This window comes from Rhamphochromis sp. 'chilingali' (assembly GCF_963969265.1).
Source record: "Rhamphochromis sp. 'chilingali' genome assembly, chromosome: 18".
Taxonomy (NCBI): Eukaryota; Metazoa; Chordata; class Actinopteri; order Cichliformes; family Cichlidae; genus Rhamphochromis; species Rhamphochromis sp. 'chilingali'.
Genome location: NC_137945.1, coordinates 17,805,067 through 17,825,744, shown reverse-complemented (window position 1 = coordinate 17,825,744; position 20,678 = coordinate 17,805,067). Strand labels below are relative to the sequence as shown.

Here is a 20,678-nt window from a genome sequence, read left to right as displayed (position 1 = left end):
ATCATTGACGTTGTGTGGGATCATCTCGACAGAAAACAACAAAAGGCAGCCAACGCCCAAAGAAGAGCTTTGAATATCCTTCAAGAAGCCTGGAGAACTCTTCCTGAAGACTACTTAAAGAAATTATACAATCTTGCCTAAGATAGTTTAGGCTGGTTTGAAGAATAGAGGTGGTCATGATAAATATTAACTTTCAAGCTTGTTAGAATTGGCTAAATTGTCCAAAATGTATGTTTGGAGATTATTTCACGAAGTAAAACAGTAAAAATAAGTCACTGATAAGAGTTGCAATAGACCTGAAAGTTATTTCCAAACAGCTTAGACCAGGAATCATCAAACACTAACACACTGAAAGTAAAGCACACCAACCTGGTATCTTACTGGAACTGATCAGACAGGACTGCATTACAAGAAGGCATTGCAGGCTCCAGTAACAGACAAATCAAAGCAAACCTCCTCACCCATACTACAGCATATACAGTGCACTCCTGCTGAGATAGTCTGACTGCCAAATATCTCGAGAGCTGTGGGAAAGAAAACTCAGTTGAGTTGAGAGAAGAAAAGTTTTCCACATCAAGATGTCTTTGAAATGTCCAACAAAGATAAGCAGAGCATGGTGATAAATTATGATGCGAGACAGTGGCTCACACGGAAGACCCCCCACCTGCACTCCATCCCCCCAAAAATCCCTTCCTTCTCCTATTAACTGAAGACAATACGAAAGGGAGCATCAAGTTTTTCCCTATTGAAACCAGCTGTACGAGCAGTAGTAATATCTCTAATCCTAAAATCTCAAATGAGTCCATATAAACCCGATCACAAATCTGTAAGGGGGCATATAACATATAACATATAGTTCTATGGCACAAGACGTTTACAAAAAGAAAACACACCCAATCGTGCCGTGTGTTAGAGGTCTCTCAATCAGTGACAGCAGGTTTATTTTAACAGTGTAGATGAAACATGTGCACGATCTTTGTCAACACTAGTGAGAAAAGTGTTTTTTCAGCTGTTTGAAACTTGTCATTTTATTTTTTTTAAAAGTGGTCAAATAAAGGAGAATTTATTATGACTAAAATAGAAATAGGCTGGCTCTCAAAAACTGTAGTTTACTATACTATAGTATACTATATAAAATATCTAGAAATGAATTACAGGTTTTTGAGAAATACACCATTAAAAAGATACAATATATCTACTGAAACCAAGACCACCAGAAAAAGCAGTTAAACTGGGAGTTCACTTCTTTTTCCTTTGCAACCACCTGTGCATACATCTTAAAAGTTTTGCACTCATTAACACATACAGAGCTTAAAAATATCATTTTCAGTAGCACAACAGGGCGAAGTCAGTTGATCTGAGGTGGCGGTGTTTGTATAAATTTAGAAGGACAAGTCCCTGTTGATCCCACCACACCCACTGGTTTCCTCTGTGAAAGGTAAATAACAGCAGGACAGAGATCATTCTGACTGCAGCGCTCCTTGACCGCTAATGCAAACACACGCACAACCGTCAGCTCGGCAAGTTGTGCAGCTACCCACTCTCCCTCTCATCTGAGGACGTACTCATCACCTTCCCCCGCACAATCTGACTTCCTCCATTTTGCAAGCCCGATAAACAAACACACCAAATGCTAACATTGCATAACCCAAGCAGCGACCCTAGCCAAATGTCACCTCTATACACACACACACATGCACTTGGCACATCCTCCACACTGAGGGGGAAGAGATGTAACTGCTTCACAAGCTCTGATTTGAGCGTTCATAAATTTGCTCATCATTCAATATATGTATCACTGCTTTTTTTCTCCCCCTCCCCTCCTTGCCCTCATTTCCATCTTTCCCCTTCACTTTTTTGGCCAACAGGTCCTTCCATCTGTTAGCCAGCTGGTGGAAGACGAGGATGGTGGGAGAGTGTGGGGTGGAGGGGGTTGCTCCACCCGTATTTTTGCTACTCTCCACGGTTTTAACTTTCTCACACTAACTAATGACTCTCCTGTTGGTCCCACTAGGGCTTGACCCAGCGCCGGGTATACCTCCCTGCAGGATGTTACATCCGGGGCACAGACAAACCTGCGCTGAATAGAGAGTGAAGTAACAAATCACTAACATAATACTTCCAGTTCAGAGGGTTCGCATAATAAATGCAGAGACCGAATATGTGGAAATTATAATCTTAGAGCACTGGGACTCCGCTTGTAGCACGGCGCATTCACATATATGCCTCAGATTAACACACTTTAAGTGGTTAATGCAAAAATACAGTGTGTAACATACTGTGAAGTTAAATCATCACTATAAAATATTCCTTTTTTTTTTTTTTTTTTTTTTTTTTACCATCAAAGTACCATCAGGGTGTACACCCCACCCCTGGCGTCGTTGCCCACCTCTCAAGGTTAAATACATGTAGACATTGAGGGCTAGCAGGAGGGACCATGCGCTTACCTGCTGCTCTCTGGCAGGTAGCTCCATGCCCTCCTGGGTTTTAAATGCACCTTAGAACACACATGCATCAACACTACAATGAGCGGGTGGAGGGAGGTTCGGAGTCTTCTCTCACCCCCGTTCTCTGCGACCTGCTGGAGCGGGGGGGGCTAGGAGGAGGAGTTGGCTGTCCGACTGCGGTCTGGAATGTGGGGCCTCCCTGCTGCTGCGGAGTCGGGGCGGTCTGCCTCCCCCCACCGCAGGGAAAAGGGTAACACCACCTGGGTCTGGGTGCAGTTCCCCCTCCAGGGGTAAGGGTACCTAGACCCGGTTTGTAGAGTACGCTTGGGGAGTGTGATCGTGTGTACAGCGTCTCTTTATGTCTGTCTCCACGTTGGTTGAGTGTGGAGTAAGTGCATATGAGAGCATGAGGGTGGGAATGGATGTTTGTATCTGTGTGTGCCTGTATGTCTGTGTCTATATGTCAGGTTGGGTGTCAGGCGCCACCTCTCTGGGGACATCTCAGGCCCTCCAAGGTTTGGAGGCCTATCTCCCCCTACCACCACTTCCCCTGCCGGTGGCGGACTCCCTCAGGTGTCGGTGCGTTGGTGGTTCTTTGTGTCCGGGGGTGGGCGTCCAGGTACACACCGGCTCACTCCTTGGCAGCCGCTTATCGGGGCCTGGAGCCTGGGGCTCGCTCGGGCCACTTCGGAGGCGGGGTGCCCCCGGCCTCTCGGCCTGGGGCTCGGTCACTCAGGCACGGCTGGCTGCCGGCGGAGCTCACGGGCGCGTCACTGCAACTCCCCCTGGCTTCTGCTCCGCGGCTGCTGAGTGAGCCCTCATCTGGGACTCTCCTCAGCTCTTTCTGGGACAGTGGCGCGGCTGCCCCTCTGTTGGTCTTTCTTGGTCTCTTGTGTTCTGGGGGCCTCTGGATGTCTGGAGTTTTGATCTCCTCCATACCTGCTTCATGCCCTGGAGGACGGGGCTGTGGCCCCCCCCACACCCTCTAGCAGATCATTACATGAAGGAACCTTTAAAAAAAACAAAAACAAGCGCGTCCATGCTCACAGGTGTACACACGGGTGCTCACACACACAAACTACACCCTTTTTGGCTCCTACCTCAAAGCACACTGTGTTCTGTTGATCTTATGTGCTGCACAATAATGTTTAATATTTAGTATTTACTGTCATATTCCCATATATCATTGTGATGCTGTTTATTCTATTACTCTTGTTCTCTTCTGCTTGTTTTCTTTTTTCTTTCTCAGCAGGTGATCCAGGTGATTGATATATGCTTTTTTTATTTCTTTTTTTTCTTCTGCTCATTCTGTTGGTTTTTGTTTTTTGCCCTTCTTCCCCGTCCCTCTTCTCAGCTGTTTCTCTTTCCCTCTTTCTTTCTCCCCTTCTTTCCCCCAGTCAAGTCTGTCCCGTATTCAGTAAGTGAAAATAAAATAAACAATAAAAGGTGAATCAAATGGACCATTACGGCAAGGCTGGGATGGTCAATTTGGTAAAGTAAATCCGTTGGGCATCTTTCTTTGCCTTTAGACAACAATTCTGATGGCAAAAGAGCCAAACGGGACAGGCAAACAAAAAACAAAAAACAAAACAAACAAAAAAAACTATAAAATATTCCTAACTCACTGAAGAAGACATTTTCTTTTACTTGTGTTTGCGAAGAGAAAAGAAAATTACCATAACATGATAAATAAAGTGATTAAAAATATTTGAAATGGTTTATTGTTCTTTTTCTTAATCTGCTAATTTGTTAGCTTTTTAATAGTTCAAAAGACCAATAAAAGACACTGGCAGTGTAAAGATAAGAGTACGTATGCTTCTTATTCTCTTAGTCTTGTTTCTGATTTGAAACACTTCCAATACAACCATCAGGTCTGATTAGCCTCTCCTACTGTAAAGCCTAAAGCAGGAAACAGTCTGGCTGAATAGAAGCTATTGAGCTAAGCCTGCGTGTCAAAATGTTTCACTCGTCAATTTTCTTCCTCCTCGTCTTCACTCTGCTCTTACCCTCGGCCTCTCTGACAGACAGGTTCAGGGCAGGTCTGGGGTTGACAACATGTAACCTGACCCCGCATAGTGCTCTCACCCCCTCTCTAATGATCTTGGCCCCTTCCCATTCCTAATGTTGGTTTAACCTGATGTTAATATGCCCGCTCTGTGCTACTGAAACAAAGTTCTGTTCCACTATGCCTAATGAACGTCTAGCCTCGGTCACCTCCGCTGTCAAATAGAGTTTTAAGTAGCACCGTCTTAAACAAGAAAGACTACTTTCGTACATCTGTAGCCACATGTGTTATTGCAGCCATGGGGGAGATATTGAGTGAACTACAGTGATTATATCTCTGACAACTGGCTGATTTCTGGCTTATTTTTATAATCAGGAGAGGGAGAATTTTCGCTCAGGATTTGATTAGATCCTTGTTGTCTTTCTAGATCTATTCAAACATTTATTCTTGACTCTTAATCTAAACACTAAAGAAAGGACGCTCTGAAAAAAGCCTGTCTGTTCTTAGCTTTACTTGTTCAGCTGATCTATTTGTCACTTGATGGGCGCATGTGTAGAAATCCAAAGAATTCAAATACTGAATTTAAATTCGTATTGATGTGTAACCCTAATTTTAGCTCAACGTTGGTTTCTTGTAACACTATCACAACAATGAGAGACACAGCTGGCAACTGTTTGGGGTCAGACAAACTTTACTCCCTAGCACCCTCTTGAAATGTGGCAACTGCTGTGAATGTAACAGCCTCTTATTAAATGTCTAATGGACACCTTTCAGTACCTGAGGAGTCCTTCAAAAGCTCTCAATAGATCCACAAGGAGTATAATAACCTCTGTCTAGCAATAAAACTCAAGATTGGCTGTAAGCTGCAATCAGTCTATTATGAACGGGTTTGATTTGAATAAGAAATGCTGGTGCAATTCAAGAAAAGAAAAAGAAAGACAGAGGCAATATGTTTTTGGTCTTTTCACAGTTCACTGCGAGCCAAATCCTTCAATCATGCCCCTCACCTACAGGGCTGCATATTAACCTACAATTTAGCTAACTGGCTTAATTGATAGGTGTATTCTCAGAAGGTGAAAAAGTAGGAACAGGTTTTTAATGTTATAATTTGTATCTCCAAAAGCCTTTGTTATCCAATGACAATGTATTTCTTTACCACACTCAACAGTGTCAATTACAGTAAAGTCAGGGTTTGCCTAAGGCAGGACCAAAGCACCTGTTAAAGGATTCATTGGTCTTACATCTTAATCATTTCAATGGGGCAATGTCATGTTGTGTCAAACTGGTTTCTGGATCACTTGTTTTGCTTTGCTTGCAAAGTTTGAATATTGAACTGAATGCAAGCACTTGTCAAGCGAACTGTATCGTGCAAAGAATGTTAAGAGGGCGGAAGATAAAAATGAAGGAAGAGGTGGTCATTAAGGTTTCAAGTCTCAGGCATTTGTGAACTTTGATGATACTTGGCTTGCTTTGTGAATCTGCACAATGTGTTTTGTGGGTAGTCTAGCTATTATTACCCCCCACCAGTTACCTCAAACTCCAGGCAAACCCATGATTAAGTGTTAACACAATGCATAGGTCAGTCCTGTCTAAACATCAGGAAGCAGCTGCTGTTATTTGGACTGAGGGTTACTTAATATTGTTTCGTTTTTTCATTTTAGCTCCACTGTTTGTGATAAATAAGTGGAAACCAGATTGCCAAACACAAATATTAACTTAAATATCAATCAAATAGTGATCCTTGCATGTATTCAAAGGCATTTAACTACAATTTTAACCATAAATGGAGAAATAAAACATAAACATGACAAAATCAGAACACAAACAACAACACAAAGAGACTCCTGATCATACTACAAGACCAACAACCCGACTTGTGTCAGTTGCTCGTTCTGTCCAAGTAGCGCATTACCAGAAGCAATTCCAGGCTGGGACTGCCTTTAAAACTTCACTGACCTTTCACCCCTGGTTGTGCTACACCTGTTAGCAAGTATCAGTTCCATGTGCGATCCATGCCACCCACCCCCACGCCAATTTTACCCTCATTATAGGATAAGATCCTGACTTTTGTGAACTCAATTACTTAGAAGAAAAGTTCATGGTGCACAGGAATTATTTGCAGACTGCTCCTTTAAATGTTAAATTCATTTTAACCAAGGGCAAATGAGGCAATGACTTGAACTGAAGCTATTTCCTCTTTCCATGAGGTTGCCCTTAGGTGTGTTTCTTGAATGCAATTCCTGAGTGCATGTCGTTTCCATTTTTTTAAAAAAAGTGCTGCTGTTCTGTGACTATCTCCACAGTATCACAGCTCCAGAAGTGCATGTAGAGCATGTAGAGAAACAATTCCAGATGATTTCTTAAGTCCAGGCTTTGAAGTTTTATGATACTGCCTCAGAGGGCAAATCCCAGACTCGCCCAAGTTGCATCAGACAACTATGGTGCAGACCACGATTTGCTATCACTCTACCACATGTTCTAGACACATAGTTGACCAAAAATGTGTTTTCTGACCCAAAGTCATTAGTGGAAGAACAACATGATGACAGCATGAATCATTCGCTTTATACTGACCTCATCCTAACAACCTCCCCCCGCTTTCACTGCCCGTCTCTTACATCCTATTCAAACTATCTTTGGTGAAAGCCCTAAGTCTTCCCCTCATTCAATAAAATGCCTGTGCATTTCAGCTGGGGTTTCCATGTCTCTCCAAACACAGAGGGGCTAGGTCAGAAGAAAAGTCCACCAAAGAAAAATCCATTCTGTGTCCTCAGCCATTCGGCAGGTCAGGACATGAGCAAACAGCATGCTTTCACCACCCTGGCAACTCTTTTCACTTCACACTGGCAAACTCCTGGAGTCCACACACACACACGAATCAAAGTTCTTGACAGCAAACCCAACACCCTCTCATGAACTGAGAGATAAACGCTTTCGTAGTCACAACCAGAAAAAGACTTCCGGGCTCTTTGTGACACTGGTAGCAAAGCCGTCTGGGAAACTTGAAGGCTCTGACAGTTTCTAAACATTGCAGAGATCTATGGACCGCAGCATTTTGAGAAACAGATTGTTTAAAGAGCAAGCTTTAAACTATGGTGCAATGAGAATGTATTTGACATTAGCATATGGTAATCATTGACCAAACATAAGGATCTAGCTTATTTTTCAAAGGCTTTAAGATACTTTCATGAAGTGCATTCAATTCAATTAAATGAGTATGATCCACGCAAAGTTGCGTTGTTAAGAAGGAAAAGCACCTTTAGAAACACACAGAAGCTTGTGCCGATTAAAAATATTTAAATAAATGTGCCAGAAATTTCACAGAACAGGTGTAAAGTTTGTAAGTGGTCATTACACTTCACAACTGTTTTTTCCTTTTCTGTTTTTTCCCCAATTCAAAGGCTGCCTCCTGCTCAGTTCAAAGCATTATTCCTCTTTCAATTACATGTCACACAGACACAGAGCAAAGCGATGGGAAAATTCAGTTCTCAATTGGGGAGTTTGCTTGGACAGATTGGACAAATATTTCTTTTATGTGGTCGTATCCACGCCTCAGTTCTGCCCTGACAGCCACAGAAGAGGGAGTGAACAATTCAAACTGCACTACATTATGGGCTGGGTGGCTGCTCCATCCAAGACACATGGCTGTCTCAGCAGCTGCCTGTTTGTTTACACTTCACTGCTAGCCTTAGGTATCAATTAGGTTTATGGGGACAAGGAGGCTAATAGTACAACATGGACTGAATTCAGATTACTGACAACACTGAACGGAGAAGGCACGACGATGACAAAAGAATTTAACAATGTACTCTAATGAAAAACATGATGGCTAAGAATATGGTTTGATGTTATAAATTCAAGCCCAAATTTCATCTAGAAAGATTATTGTATTTGACATCAGTTAGGCCAGTTTTAAATGTCAAGTCAGTTTAGAAAAGAAAAAAAAAATCACTTCCCTGGAACAAATAACTCCCACTTTTCACTCCAAACCAAACTCCAGCCACAGGAAGACAACTTTGAATGTCTTTCTTCACCATATGGGCCCATCTAAAGAGTCTAAGGCTTTGTAATAGCACACCAACTGCAAGGACAAACAGCAGCCCAGACCACATGCTCCTGTAAATCAAGCCCAGCCTGCGGTCTTCGGTGTCAACATCTGACATCCAGCACTAAAGGATAGGTGATATCATCATAATCACTGCATAGTAATGCATCATAGGCTGTTCAGCGAAGCACAAAGCCTTGTCCTGAGGAAGGGAAAAAAACAACAAAAAAAACCCCAAACATTGTAGATGTGTCAAACTTTTGAGAGCTCGCCAAGAAATGTCTTTGCAAATTCACACCACTGAATCGCAAGTACCAACGGTCCTTTATAATTTCCCTTGTTAAAATTCACATTTGTTTGGCACAAGTGATCCTTTTTGATAACCGATTAAATGATCTATTGTGTATAATAATTGTTTTTGATGTATTAGACCCTTGAAATTTGTTTAAAAGTTTGCAATTTCCTAAAGCTCAATTTAAAAGGAAAAAAGAACAACAGCCAACCACCCACAACATCTCTACATATAAAAACAGATTATGAATTGAGCCAGACTGAAGGTTAAGATGGAGTTTCCGACCCACTAGACTTATCAGCAGAAACACTTTTGGGGAGGAGGCTATCCAGCAACATCATCTGTGCCCTCTTGTGGATGGATGGCACAGTTCACAAACCTTGACTCCAAGCATCTACTAGCTAATCTGAGTCAAAAAGACCACAGCTCCTGGCAAGACACATTCATCAACAGCGATTCCAACCCCCTCTTATTTCTCTGCACGTCTTTTTTTTTTTTTCCTCCCTCAAAACTGTTGGCAAGACCCAGACCCCTCTCAGCATGAAATACATCAGAGTAACTGGTATCAGCCCCAAACCCCTTATTGTTTGGCCTTGACTTGAAAGACTATTAAACTTCAGTGCGCTATATCCATAAACTTAAGTCCAACTATGAGCTAAACTTGTCACTGACATCATGGAGGAACAGTAAAATTGCTTGGTTATCAGTGATTTCCTTTTATTCGTTCACCGGTCTTTCTTTAAAATGAGCCAAAGCCAAATATCAAAAGCAATCGGGGAATTATACAGGCAGCTTCTGCCCTACTGACATGAAGCAGGAGACAAAGGAGGACTCAGAGTGCTGATCCCGTAATGGGAACCATTAGAAAGGAGAACAGAGAACAGAATAGTCGGTACACAGGAGTCATCAACTGTGATTAAAAATCGTTTATGGCTCATGTTCAGTCTCAGGACTGAATAATTTGATAAATCTCTCTTTTAAGTTGTTAATGCCCACTTGAGAGGATCTAAAGAAGAGGATCATCATCAAGCAGTGGTTAAGTGATTTTTAAAGGTTGTAAATGATAAAGTGGGCAGACCTCTTGGTACTTAGGACTGGTGGATGTGCCTATTATACAGTCGTGTGTTTTTTTAAATGTACAATGGTAAGTGCAGAGTTGCTTTGGATTAAAAAAGAAGCAGATTTGTTCTTTCTCTTACCCAATAAATCCTTTTTATTCTCTTGTTCGTTCTTGTGCCGACACCAATGAGATCATTTACTATTACATCTGCTCTCAAGCCTACAGTATAGTACATATTGTATAGATCACACTTGTGGGTTACAGAATTTTACAACATTGTACTTTTTTTTTTTTCACCTACAGTTTTAAATCTTTATGGTCTCTACTTAATCGGAGGCTAAACACTGTGTGGCTGCAAAACGAATCCAAAGTCAGTGTTTGAGGTAGCCTACCTGCTGCGTAATCTTTTAAGGCAAAATTTTCTTTCAAGTCACTTCTATCCCTGGGGTTTCAAATCACTTACTGAGGTTTCAGACCTGTTTAGTTTGAATAAATATTACATTTATAACCCCCAAGATTAAAAAAAGCCCCAAATCAAAACAAGATTTAAGCCTGCCTTTTGATGAAAAAATACATTGGGACAGCTGGTATGAACATCAAATCGTTCTTTGTTCAAAATCATGAAACTGAAACCCAGAAACTGGAAAGCGCTTTGTGCCGCCAGAGCAAAAACACTTATGAGTCAGACAGAATTTCACCGCGTGCTGGGGATTCATCTTCTTTGTATCTTGATACTAACAACATCCAAAGCAAATCATGACAAACTTCATCACAACAAATGTGACTGGTTCCTGTTCCAGTATGTCCATCGTGTTCCAATTCAGCAAAACCTAGCTAATGTATCATGACCCCTGAATAATTTCATTTTTCACTGCATTGCTGGGAAGTTGACATCAGACTCTTGGCAGGATAAGCCTTTGATGAGGGGAAACGGCGTCATCTTGATGATCGGGAATGCAAAGAACCAAACACTTCCAATGTTACTCACTTAGTGACAATTAATCTTTGCCATTTGTCCTGCTGTTACCTACAAGCCAGTGACCCTGAATTGCAGATGAATGAGTGTGAATGCACTGGATGCACAAGAAGGAAATAATTTAAAACAAAACAACAGCAAAAAAAAAAAAAAAGGTAAATCATTCACTACTCGCTTGAAAGTAAAGGAACGAAGAAAGGGGAGCGAAGGCAGCAGGTGTAGTGCAGCTTTTTGGCATTATTACAGACATTTTCTGTCCTCCTGTGGTCAGGCGTTCACAAATTTACGAACAGAGCTAATCACGCAGCTAATCCTCATCTGACCAGCCGGCAGCATCATTTATTCCTGCTCCACCCTTTTCCTGCATGGGAAATCATTCCACGGAGAGCTGATAAAATAACAGGAACACTACAAAAGAGCCCTTATTACCAAATCAAATGATTACCAGCTGTGACAGCACGGCCAATATTGTTTTTTTTATCTTCTGAGTCAGTCAGCATGTCTATCCATGTCATCACAGCAAAAATCTGATCCCTGAGACCACAAAGGCAGTTTTAAGTACTTTAGAAAGTATCTGGACAGACAAAGTCTTTGTAGACAGTTGTGTCAACATTGCACTGTAACAATGCAACAGAGCTTGACAGATGTGCAGCTGAAGATGAAGGTGCAATGAGACTGGGTATATGAGCACTTAGTAGAGGCCGTCAGCGGTAAGGGACAAGGAGGTCTGCGCCTCCTTCCCATTTTATGATTCTGTCAAGCTGTCTTTTGCATTTGCAGCGTATTTTCAATGTGGAAACACAGCAGCAACAGAGGAAAATAGCAAATGTGTCAGGATGTGTCAGGGCTTCCAGTGTAACTACATCAGGGGTAAGTCCTCCGTCTTCATGCTTGGCCAACATTTACAGTTTGAATGCAGATATCGATGTATGCAAATGAATAGATGTGCGACTCCTCACATGAGGGATCCTAATCTAATGTACAAACATAATACCTGGAATTTTTTCTTGGCTCACAACAGGCTTTTCAGAACAGTATGAAAGTAAAGGCAATTAATGTGTTTTGACAGAATATTACCATGCATATTACTAATATTTATGAACATCCGATAAATAAAAAGTTCAGTATCATTTCAACCGATAACTTACTCCCTACAGTACATGGATCTTAAGTGTTACAAAAATCATCAGAGAAGGAGCCAAGACAAAAAATATTCTGTGAGTAATACTTCCAACGCTGTAATTTCCAGAAATCAAAATAAATACTCCTGCACGGGAAATGGACCGTCAAATATTGTTTAAGAATACAACTTTCATACGGCAGTTTACAGTTGGTTTTTTTGAGTGTAGACATAAATCAGGCTGCAGATGTGTCCAAAGTGATTAAAAAAAAAGGTCTCGAGTTTACAAAAACAGTCACTTCTCATTATACAAAAGGCCACATTATTTATGGACCTGACAGTTCATCCCAAAATCTCTCCTGCTGACATCCTAAATATTTATCTCCTCACATCAGCAAAGGAACACAGAAACATGACAATGGCTTGACTTCAAGACAAATACAATTAGCATCTCAGTCAAGATGATCGTTTTGATCGTATGGGATTGGCAGTGGAGTATCATATGGACATGGAAACATGAGTGCAAAGCATCTGGATTAAGATAACCAATCTCAGCTCTTTTCTCCTCAGACTTGTTCGCTGCTTCTTACAGAGTTCCATTTAAAAAGAAAAAGAAAATTGAAGTTTTAATTATAATAAACAGCCTGTCCGACCCCCAAACTCCCTTCTGTTTTTATTCCTTCAAGAGTCATTGTATCTGAAAAGAATTATAATTGCACAATTTTGTATGCCGTGACATTTTCTGAGATGGTTATTGCTCCGTGGAAACCTTTTATTGTAGCAAGTGGCGATGCACCAATCTGTCAGCCATCTGCCTGTCTGCAAACAGGATGACATTTACCAAAGGCAGTGGTAATATGCTAAAAAATACTGTGACAGAGACCTAAAGGACTTGAATAATGAAGAAAAAGGGAAATGCATACCAAAAAGTAAACAAACAACCAGAAAAATAAAATACTGACACTGGCCAAATAGTTATTTTAAACACCGACCCAAGCAGAAGGTTTGGATTAATGGGAGAAAACGCAAAAAAGCAAAAGTACCCTGCAGACAATTAGAACAAAGCACCATGAGAACGTGTAATAAATCACAGCTTGAGTAAAAAACACCATGTGCAAGCTCAATAAATTCACTGCAACTTTATATGTAAATGAAAACACAAAAGAGAAAGGAGCAGAAGGGATTGTTTGAGAGCATGATAGTGAAATGAAACCCAAGTATGATTTAACCGAGGCACTGAAGGTGATTTTCCTTAGCCTAAGGGAGCTTTGGTGGCTATCTACTGTCAACTACCACAACAGAAGGCGATATTCTATTTCAGTCCACCCCAAACATTTCCAGCACACTGTGCACCATCACACCATGATTTTAACCCTGTATTTGAAAGACTAATAACACTAAAGCTAGCACAAAGATTTCCTTGACCCAGAGACAGACGCTGAGTTTGGATGATTCATCTGATCCAGGTCTAAGCCTCACCCACCACAAAGCCTGGCAGTGTGTAACACACACACACACACACACACACACACAGACAGAGCTTTTGAAAAGATCTCCAAACATCTGGATACTGACCACATCACGGTCAGGGAGAAGAATCATAAATTTGTCTGCGAGAAAGAAAAGGAGAGATATAGACATGACAGCTCAGACTACTGTTCTCACATAGTGAGGTTTCACAATTCAGCCATAGCAGTCTACAGGGGTACTCTCAGGGCTCCAGAGCCTGTGATTCTTATGGAGATTTGACGGAAAAAGCCTCACGCTCAGCCAGAGATCACAACAGGATTTCTGTTTATCCATCCACTTTGTAATCCCTCACTAGTCCATCTGGATTTTCTTTTAAACAGCATTAAATACATGTTGTTCCAGTGGACCCGTGCACGCATTTACAAATCCTGATAGGGATCTTTTTTTTTTTCAGACACACTAAAGGAGATGAGTCACTTCCATGTCGTTAATCATTAAAATTAAGATCGCAATACCGGAAGAAAAAGAAAAAGCTCGTTAAACTAATGTCTCTGCTATCATTTGTAGCTGTTGAGCGTGGGTGCCAATAATCTGCCACGGCAGAGCAGCTGTAAACGTTAGGAAAACTGCCGAGCTAGAAACAACATCGCACTTGTTTAATACAGGCTGTATGTCCTTCAACGCACCAGGAGCCCGGCCAAACCTAACAGCCTCAACTATCCACACAACAATGATAGATATCTTCTGGTTTACATTGTTGGGCTAAGGATGGTCAACGGTTTCATTCTGCTGCCTGGGGTAATAGCTGAAAATTAAATACTGGGGTGATTTAAGATGTTCCGTACACACGTGGACATGCTGACAATCAAAGGACATGTGATTCCCCCGCAATAACAGACTAGCCCACCGCCAAGCTGGAGGTATAAAACTTTTTTTTTTTAAAATAGCATTTATAAAAGCAAACGAATTAACCGACCAAACCACATAATTCAGCTGGACTTACCTTCAAACTTCATTTTGAACGTCGCTTTGTCTCATTTCTGATGCTAATCACGTTTCAAACTTTTTTTTTTTTAGCTAATAACGTTTGAGGAACTGAGCTAAGTTAACTCAAATACACAATATTTATTCAAATGAAATGATAAAGAATGATATTTTGAAGTAACATCCTTGTTTTGAGCGTATTTCGAGACAGTTTGGAAAAACGAAGACGTGGTTTAGTGCAGCGGTCCCCAACCCCCGGGCCTCGGACCGGTACCGGTCCGTGAGTCGTTTAGTACCGGGCCGCGAGAGTTGAGGCTCAGGTGTGAAATGTATAGTTTTCAGGGTTTTTTATCGGTTTTCAGCGTTATTTTGTTATCGTTTTTATCGTTAACTCGGTTTTCCTGGGTCTTTTCAGGTGTGTTATGAATAAATTCTCTTTTTTTCAGTACCGGTACTAGTTTTATTTTGTTGTATTTATCCGCGACACCTTAAAGGCCGGTCCGTGAAAATATTGTCGGGCATAAACCGGTCCGTGGCGCAAAAAAGGTTGGGGGACGCTGGTTTAGTGTCTGTCAACCATTTAATTAGATGCCAATGACCATTCCTTTGATTAGAAGCACGCGAAGAAAAATGCCGATGTGTATGATGTGGTTTTTTGTGTTGCTTATTGCTTGTTGTTCCTTGGAACCTGTACACATTCTAAACAGCTTTTAAATCAAAAATGATATAAACATTTAGATAATGTTACTCATACCTTTTAATCATTTGTTCTATTATATTCAGGGAGAAATGTGCCACATAATACTCAAGACAATGTACATTAAATAAAAAGATAAATAAAGCTTTGTTTATTGACTAATTTTAACCTAAATCTGTGTTATACTTAACAGTCATTGGGTACACCTGTTCATCCCCATGTTCAAGCAAATATCTAAGCAGCCATCATCTCTAGGGTTCTAGGGTGATCATATTTAGATTTCCAAAAAGAGGACACTTAGCCCAGTCATGAAGAATTTTAATAATACTGTCTGCTTAAAGAAAAGTTTTGTATATTTAAACGATGCCTTCTCTGTGCGGTTAATGAGTGGTAAAATTAAAAAATGTCATATAGGCTTTTACAAGTCAACAAGTGCAAAAAAAAGAGGATGTTTGGTCACCCTAGTTTACACAGAGAATGGTGTGAAAAGGAGAAAATACCCAGAAAGCAGCAGTTCTATGTGGGAAAATGCCTTTGTTGATGCCCAAAGCCAGAGGAGAACGGCCGGACTGCTTCGAGATGTTCTGCAGAAGAGCATCACTGAATGTACAGCATGTCGAACCTTGACGCAGCAGATGACCACACCGGGTGTCACTCTTGTCAGCAAAGATCAGCATTGTTTGTATTGTAGTAAAAGTGCACCAATGTGCAAAACACTTCTGGCTGTGCGTGCAGAAACCAGAAGTCCTGTCAACAACATGTGAACTCATGTTCTGCTCTACAAACAATGATGGGTGCAGTCTTTTATTGCTTATTGTTTCTTTTACTGCAGCTAGGAAAGTTTATTGCTCTAAATTTTTAGAAAACAAAGCGAATTGGGCCTGCTTTAACGGGCCAAAACTCCTACCTCGGCTTCAAATGACAGCACTTCCATGCTGATGACAGACTCAAAGTAGTAAACAGTTAAAGAACAGCGGAGGCTGATTTTTATTAGTTCTATGAGAACAGGCAGTTCACTTCAATGAACACAGAAAACAAAATCCAGATTGATGATTATGTTTTAAATTACAGTTACCATAAAAAGGACCCACATAAACCTCCCCGGGTGATTCTGCTGAGGAGTCCTCACAAAAAGGGTTTAATATGGAGCTTCTCCATAATTATAGCCTACCACGTGTAGCGGCAGTGTAGAATGAAGTACTAGCTACTTATGCAGATTTCGTCCTCTTCATGTGAAAGTTCAAAAAGTATATAATACGTTTATCTGTGGAAAACTCAAAAGCATTTAACGTAATTAGAACATTTCACAAACAGGAATTAAACACTGGTTTCCTTTCTCATAACACCAAAAGGCCTTACAGTTTAACCAACCTGCACACACACACTGTCCACAAAAAGTCATACCCAGTCTTTCTATACACATCGTTTTCCCCATGTCACACATTCTCATGATATTGGGACATTTCAAACAACAAATGACTCTATATGCCTTCAAAGCGTACCTCCCACCAACCATAGATTTATTTGTGCTGTACGTCAAGATAATTCCCAGTCTGTTCAGTTGTAAATTAGGACATGGGTCAGCCTGCTGACCATTGATGGTGGTCTGGATCTCACGGTAAGTACAGCGGTGGCTGTTGCTATGCCTGGGTGGCCCTTACAGTTGCTTTGGACCTGACGTATAAAGCCTGCACAATATGCACACTTTAAGAAGATGCTGAGGGTTTCATATTCCGCAGAGAAGTATTAACGATAAGCAATTTGATCTCTCTCTGATTGTGCGGCATAAAACTGACAATCACAATCATCTTTGCGGTAAGCATAATATCATATAGCTACAATCTGAAATATGATACTACGCAGCGCGAGGGTGTGGGTAATTTTATGTACAGAGACATTGGCAAACACAAAAAGCAGAGGAGAAAGGATCAGAGTGCTTATTTTGTGCGACATCTGTGGCAGTAATTGAAGTCCTCATCTCTCAGAGTGTCTTGCCTTTTTCCAGAACTCCTCATGCCTTGAAATTTAGCTGACACAAAACATGAAAGCCTGGAGGAGACACATGAACTCAAGAGAAAATATTGATAGTATAAACGGAGCTAACATGCCTGCGATCAGTGGAACAAGAACAGACAGCAGTCACATTCCCGAATGTTTTTCCAACATAGGGAAAATGGAATATGAAATACGAAAATTGAAATACACAAAGCGATACATTTCCCTTCTCTGTTAGGAAAATATTGTTTATGGTGTTATAAAGATTATATCAAGGCACCACTGTGAGTTAATTATGCCATGTCCTGAAATTTTTCCACAGATCTGCGAGAAACCACATCCTCTTTCCAAAGAGCACACAATGTGCTAGAATGTGCGGGGCATTAATTCACATGCCATGTTTTACAGGATGGGAGTTTTGAAGTGATTAGTCTTCTTACACATCCTTTTTACAGGAATCAGCCGTTGTGAAATGAGGCTGGAGATCTGAGTAGTTTGCAACCACATCCCGAGGGACAGACTCGAAAGCTGGCATTGCTCGGCGTACCTTACCGCAAAACTCAGTGGGGTTTGAGTGAAGGGATCAGACTGTCAGACTGAAGGCTGTGTCCGTGGTGCGCCTGTCTCTGGAGCTGACGTTGTCTGTGTTACTCTCAGACAGCCACAGTTTAACTAACAAGTGCCCAGGCAAACACAAGAGGCAGCGCGGTAAAAGGTCACGTCTCTGTGCAGAACCTCCATGTACGTAAGAGACGCAAAGTTAAACGCTGGGGAAAAGATGGGGGAAAGACTGGATTAAACCAGGACTTCATTATTACACGTTAGGTTTAGAGTTAATCTCTATGCACCACTGGAGGTCCTTGCACAAGGAACAGGCTGCATCTGGCCCAACTTTTCAAAGGTTGTCATGCATGGCACACAAAAAGTACGCAAAGTACGGCTATGAATATAGTGGATGTTATCCTTCATTTCTGTGGACTCATATTTGGTGGAATTTTTAGGACCGTTTAAGTATCATAAGAGTTTAATGACTCACTACGAGGATGTGTGTACTCTCCTTTTTTCTTTTTTGTTTAAGGATTGATTTGGAAGGAGTAAAACTAAAATTCTTTCCTGGAGTTTATAAGAACTCGTTCAACCTGATGATGGGGACAATGAGGCGTGTTGTATTACAAAATTCTCCCAAGCGCCTCATCCGTTGAGGCCAAGTTCTTTTTGTTTCTTTTCATTTTGGCTTATTTCTGGGGAAATTTTTGAACAAAACTGCCTCGAGCTTTAGGGGGTAAAAACTCCTCTTTCAGTGCTTTTCCCCCCTCCCAGGTTGAAATTCAGAAAGCGCTAAATAAAAATAGCAGAACAAGGTGTGTTACACTGGGGTAGAAAATAGAACAAGTGCACCAAATCAATATAACAGCATTCCACGGATACCCTTCAGAACTTGCGTATCTTTAAAAAAACCCCACACAAAATCTTTCACCAGTGCATTTAATAAACACTATCCTAACATAGGTGTGCTGCCTTGACAGTGTGAATATGCCACAGGCCTAGAAAAAGTCTACCGACAACAAAATGCATCTGTTTGCTGGACTCCATGTAGAATTTCAGTAGCATGCTATAGAGCAAACAAAAATAAATGGCATATTTCATACTCTCAAGTCATATTTTCACATTTTTATCGTACAGTTACAGTACAATGTGTATGAAATATCTGTGAAAAAGTATACAATCTTTTTCTTTCCTATCTATGAATTATAAAAATAATTGTCTGTGTATTCACATATTCAAAATGTCCAGCGGTTTGCATAATAGTTTGATTGGATCAATGTCTCTGGTCTCCGTCACTATAGGCCTGTGAAAAATGAAAGACAAAAACATCAGTCTCCTAGAAACCAAAATCAGACACATTTAACCGCTAATAAGAATAATAACTGGGGCAATTACTTTGAAACAGCCGTTTAATATTTGAGCATGTCATGGACAAACATGAGGTGGAAAATTAGACTTAGTGTTGCCCAGTGGAGGTTCCAGTGACCATATTTCACAATATAGAAGAGTTGTGGGAGAGCGGTGAGCTTTGAGTTTGGTTGCTGTGGCAATGCTCTGGCCTCTCTGATAGCCAAGCAGCAGCAGCAGCCTGTTCTCAGATCTGCCTCCAGACTGGCACACTGACACTGGGAGCTGTGGGCACCTCCGGAGCCACAAGAAGGAGAACCGCAGACAACCTCAAACCAGACAGACTTTCTCCTTCTCCCAAATGTTGACGCTGTGACTTGACGCTGTCTGCTGCGTGTAAACTCACAACCCAAGTGACTTAATGGAATTGGGCAACAGCGTCTCCACACACAGGCAGCCTCCGCCAATCGCATTTGAGAGCCGCTGTGCCCTCCATTTAGCCTGTGACTGTAACTGAATGGACCGTAAATGAAGGTGGAGGCTACCAACTCGCCCATTGGTAGTTGTTTGGGAAACATAATGTGGCTCTAAACATGAGCTCACTGACAGACGCTGAGGCTCTCTCAGTTTGAAGCAGTTACTTACAGCAGCAGAACTCTTGACATAGTTTGCAGGCGGTGGCAAAATTATGCAACACATTAGAGACTGTCTCTTAAGGTTAAAACATCTACCTGTTCAGATTCTCACCTGAAAACACGGATCTCTTATTGGCGTCTCGTGAACCACCTGTGAAAGAAACGAATAAATGTCACGCAGGACGACGGCTCTTATTTGAAGTTACAGTAATGCAATACAATAAACGTTTATAGGCATTTGTGGCTTTGACAAAAAAAAAGTATTAGCATGGTTCGTTTGAAATATCTTTTTATACAATGACTGACCCATAGTAGGTGTCACATTAAGCACTAGGCTGGCAGTGAGGTTGGCGTATTAGTGCTGAGCTCATTTAGCACCATTTACTGCACTACACTACACACACATGTAGACTCGGTTTCACAGGCTTGGGTTAAGTAAGTCTAGCCTTGGACTAAAAACCTTTTTCAGCAGAGATCCTCTCTGATTTTTATTCTTTTAGTCTAGGACTAACCACTCGGATAGAGTTTCTAAAGTAATCTCTATTCAAAATTACTATATTCTATATTATATTACTATAGTAATCTATATTCAAAATTATACACATGCAAGAAAATCAGAATTTTACTGGTATTGCACAAATTTATATATTGTCAAAGTGCAAGCTGCAACTAAGTTCATGGCCTGACACTACCCTATAACAAAACGTAAGAAAAATATCCATGCTTTTTTCCACCTGTCTAGCTTTATTTCGTTTTCCAATACTTCTCCTGGCTTCTCTGCAAATTTTATGACTTTTCAGTTTTTTTTATGATCATGCAAACTCTCGTAGTCTAAAACTTTAACTATAGCTTTACACTAAACCTGTCAAACTCTAGCCGACAGCTATTTTTGCTTAGTACAAAGAATGAAAATAAGAGGTAAAACCCTTGCTTACTAATATTTTTCATGTGTCAGATTTTGCACACAAACAGCCAAAATGACAGGACCCAATTTAGCTTTAGCCGTGTTAGCAGACAGAGACTTTAACCTGAATCAGAATCAGAAAGGGTTTTATTGCC

General features: G+C 41.0%; 1 protein-coding gene across 1 annotated transcript in view; it reads right to left on the bottom strand.

The window, feature by feature from the left end:
• The window catches only part of cUnh8orf34 (chromosome Un C8orf34 homolog), a 120,408-nt gene that overhangs the window by 30,747 nt on the left and 68,983 nt on the right, over nucleotides 1–20,678 (bottom strand). The window contains exons 14-15 of the mRNA XM_080864641.1: nucleotides 19,732–19,770; nucleotides 17,644–18,940 (exon numbers count right to left, since the gene is read on the bottom strand). Coding sequence (XP_080720767.1) covers nucleotides 18,933–18,940; nucleotides 19,732–19,770 — 47 coding nt within the window. The 3' untranslated portion in view covers nucleotides 17,644–18,932. The remainder of the gene's footprint in view (nucleotides 1–17,643; nucleotides 18,941–19,731; nucleotides 19,771–20,678) is intronic.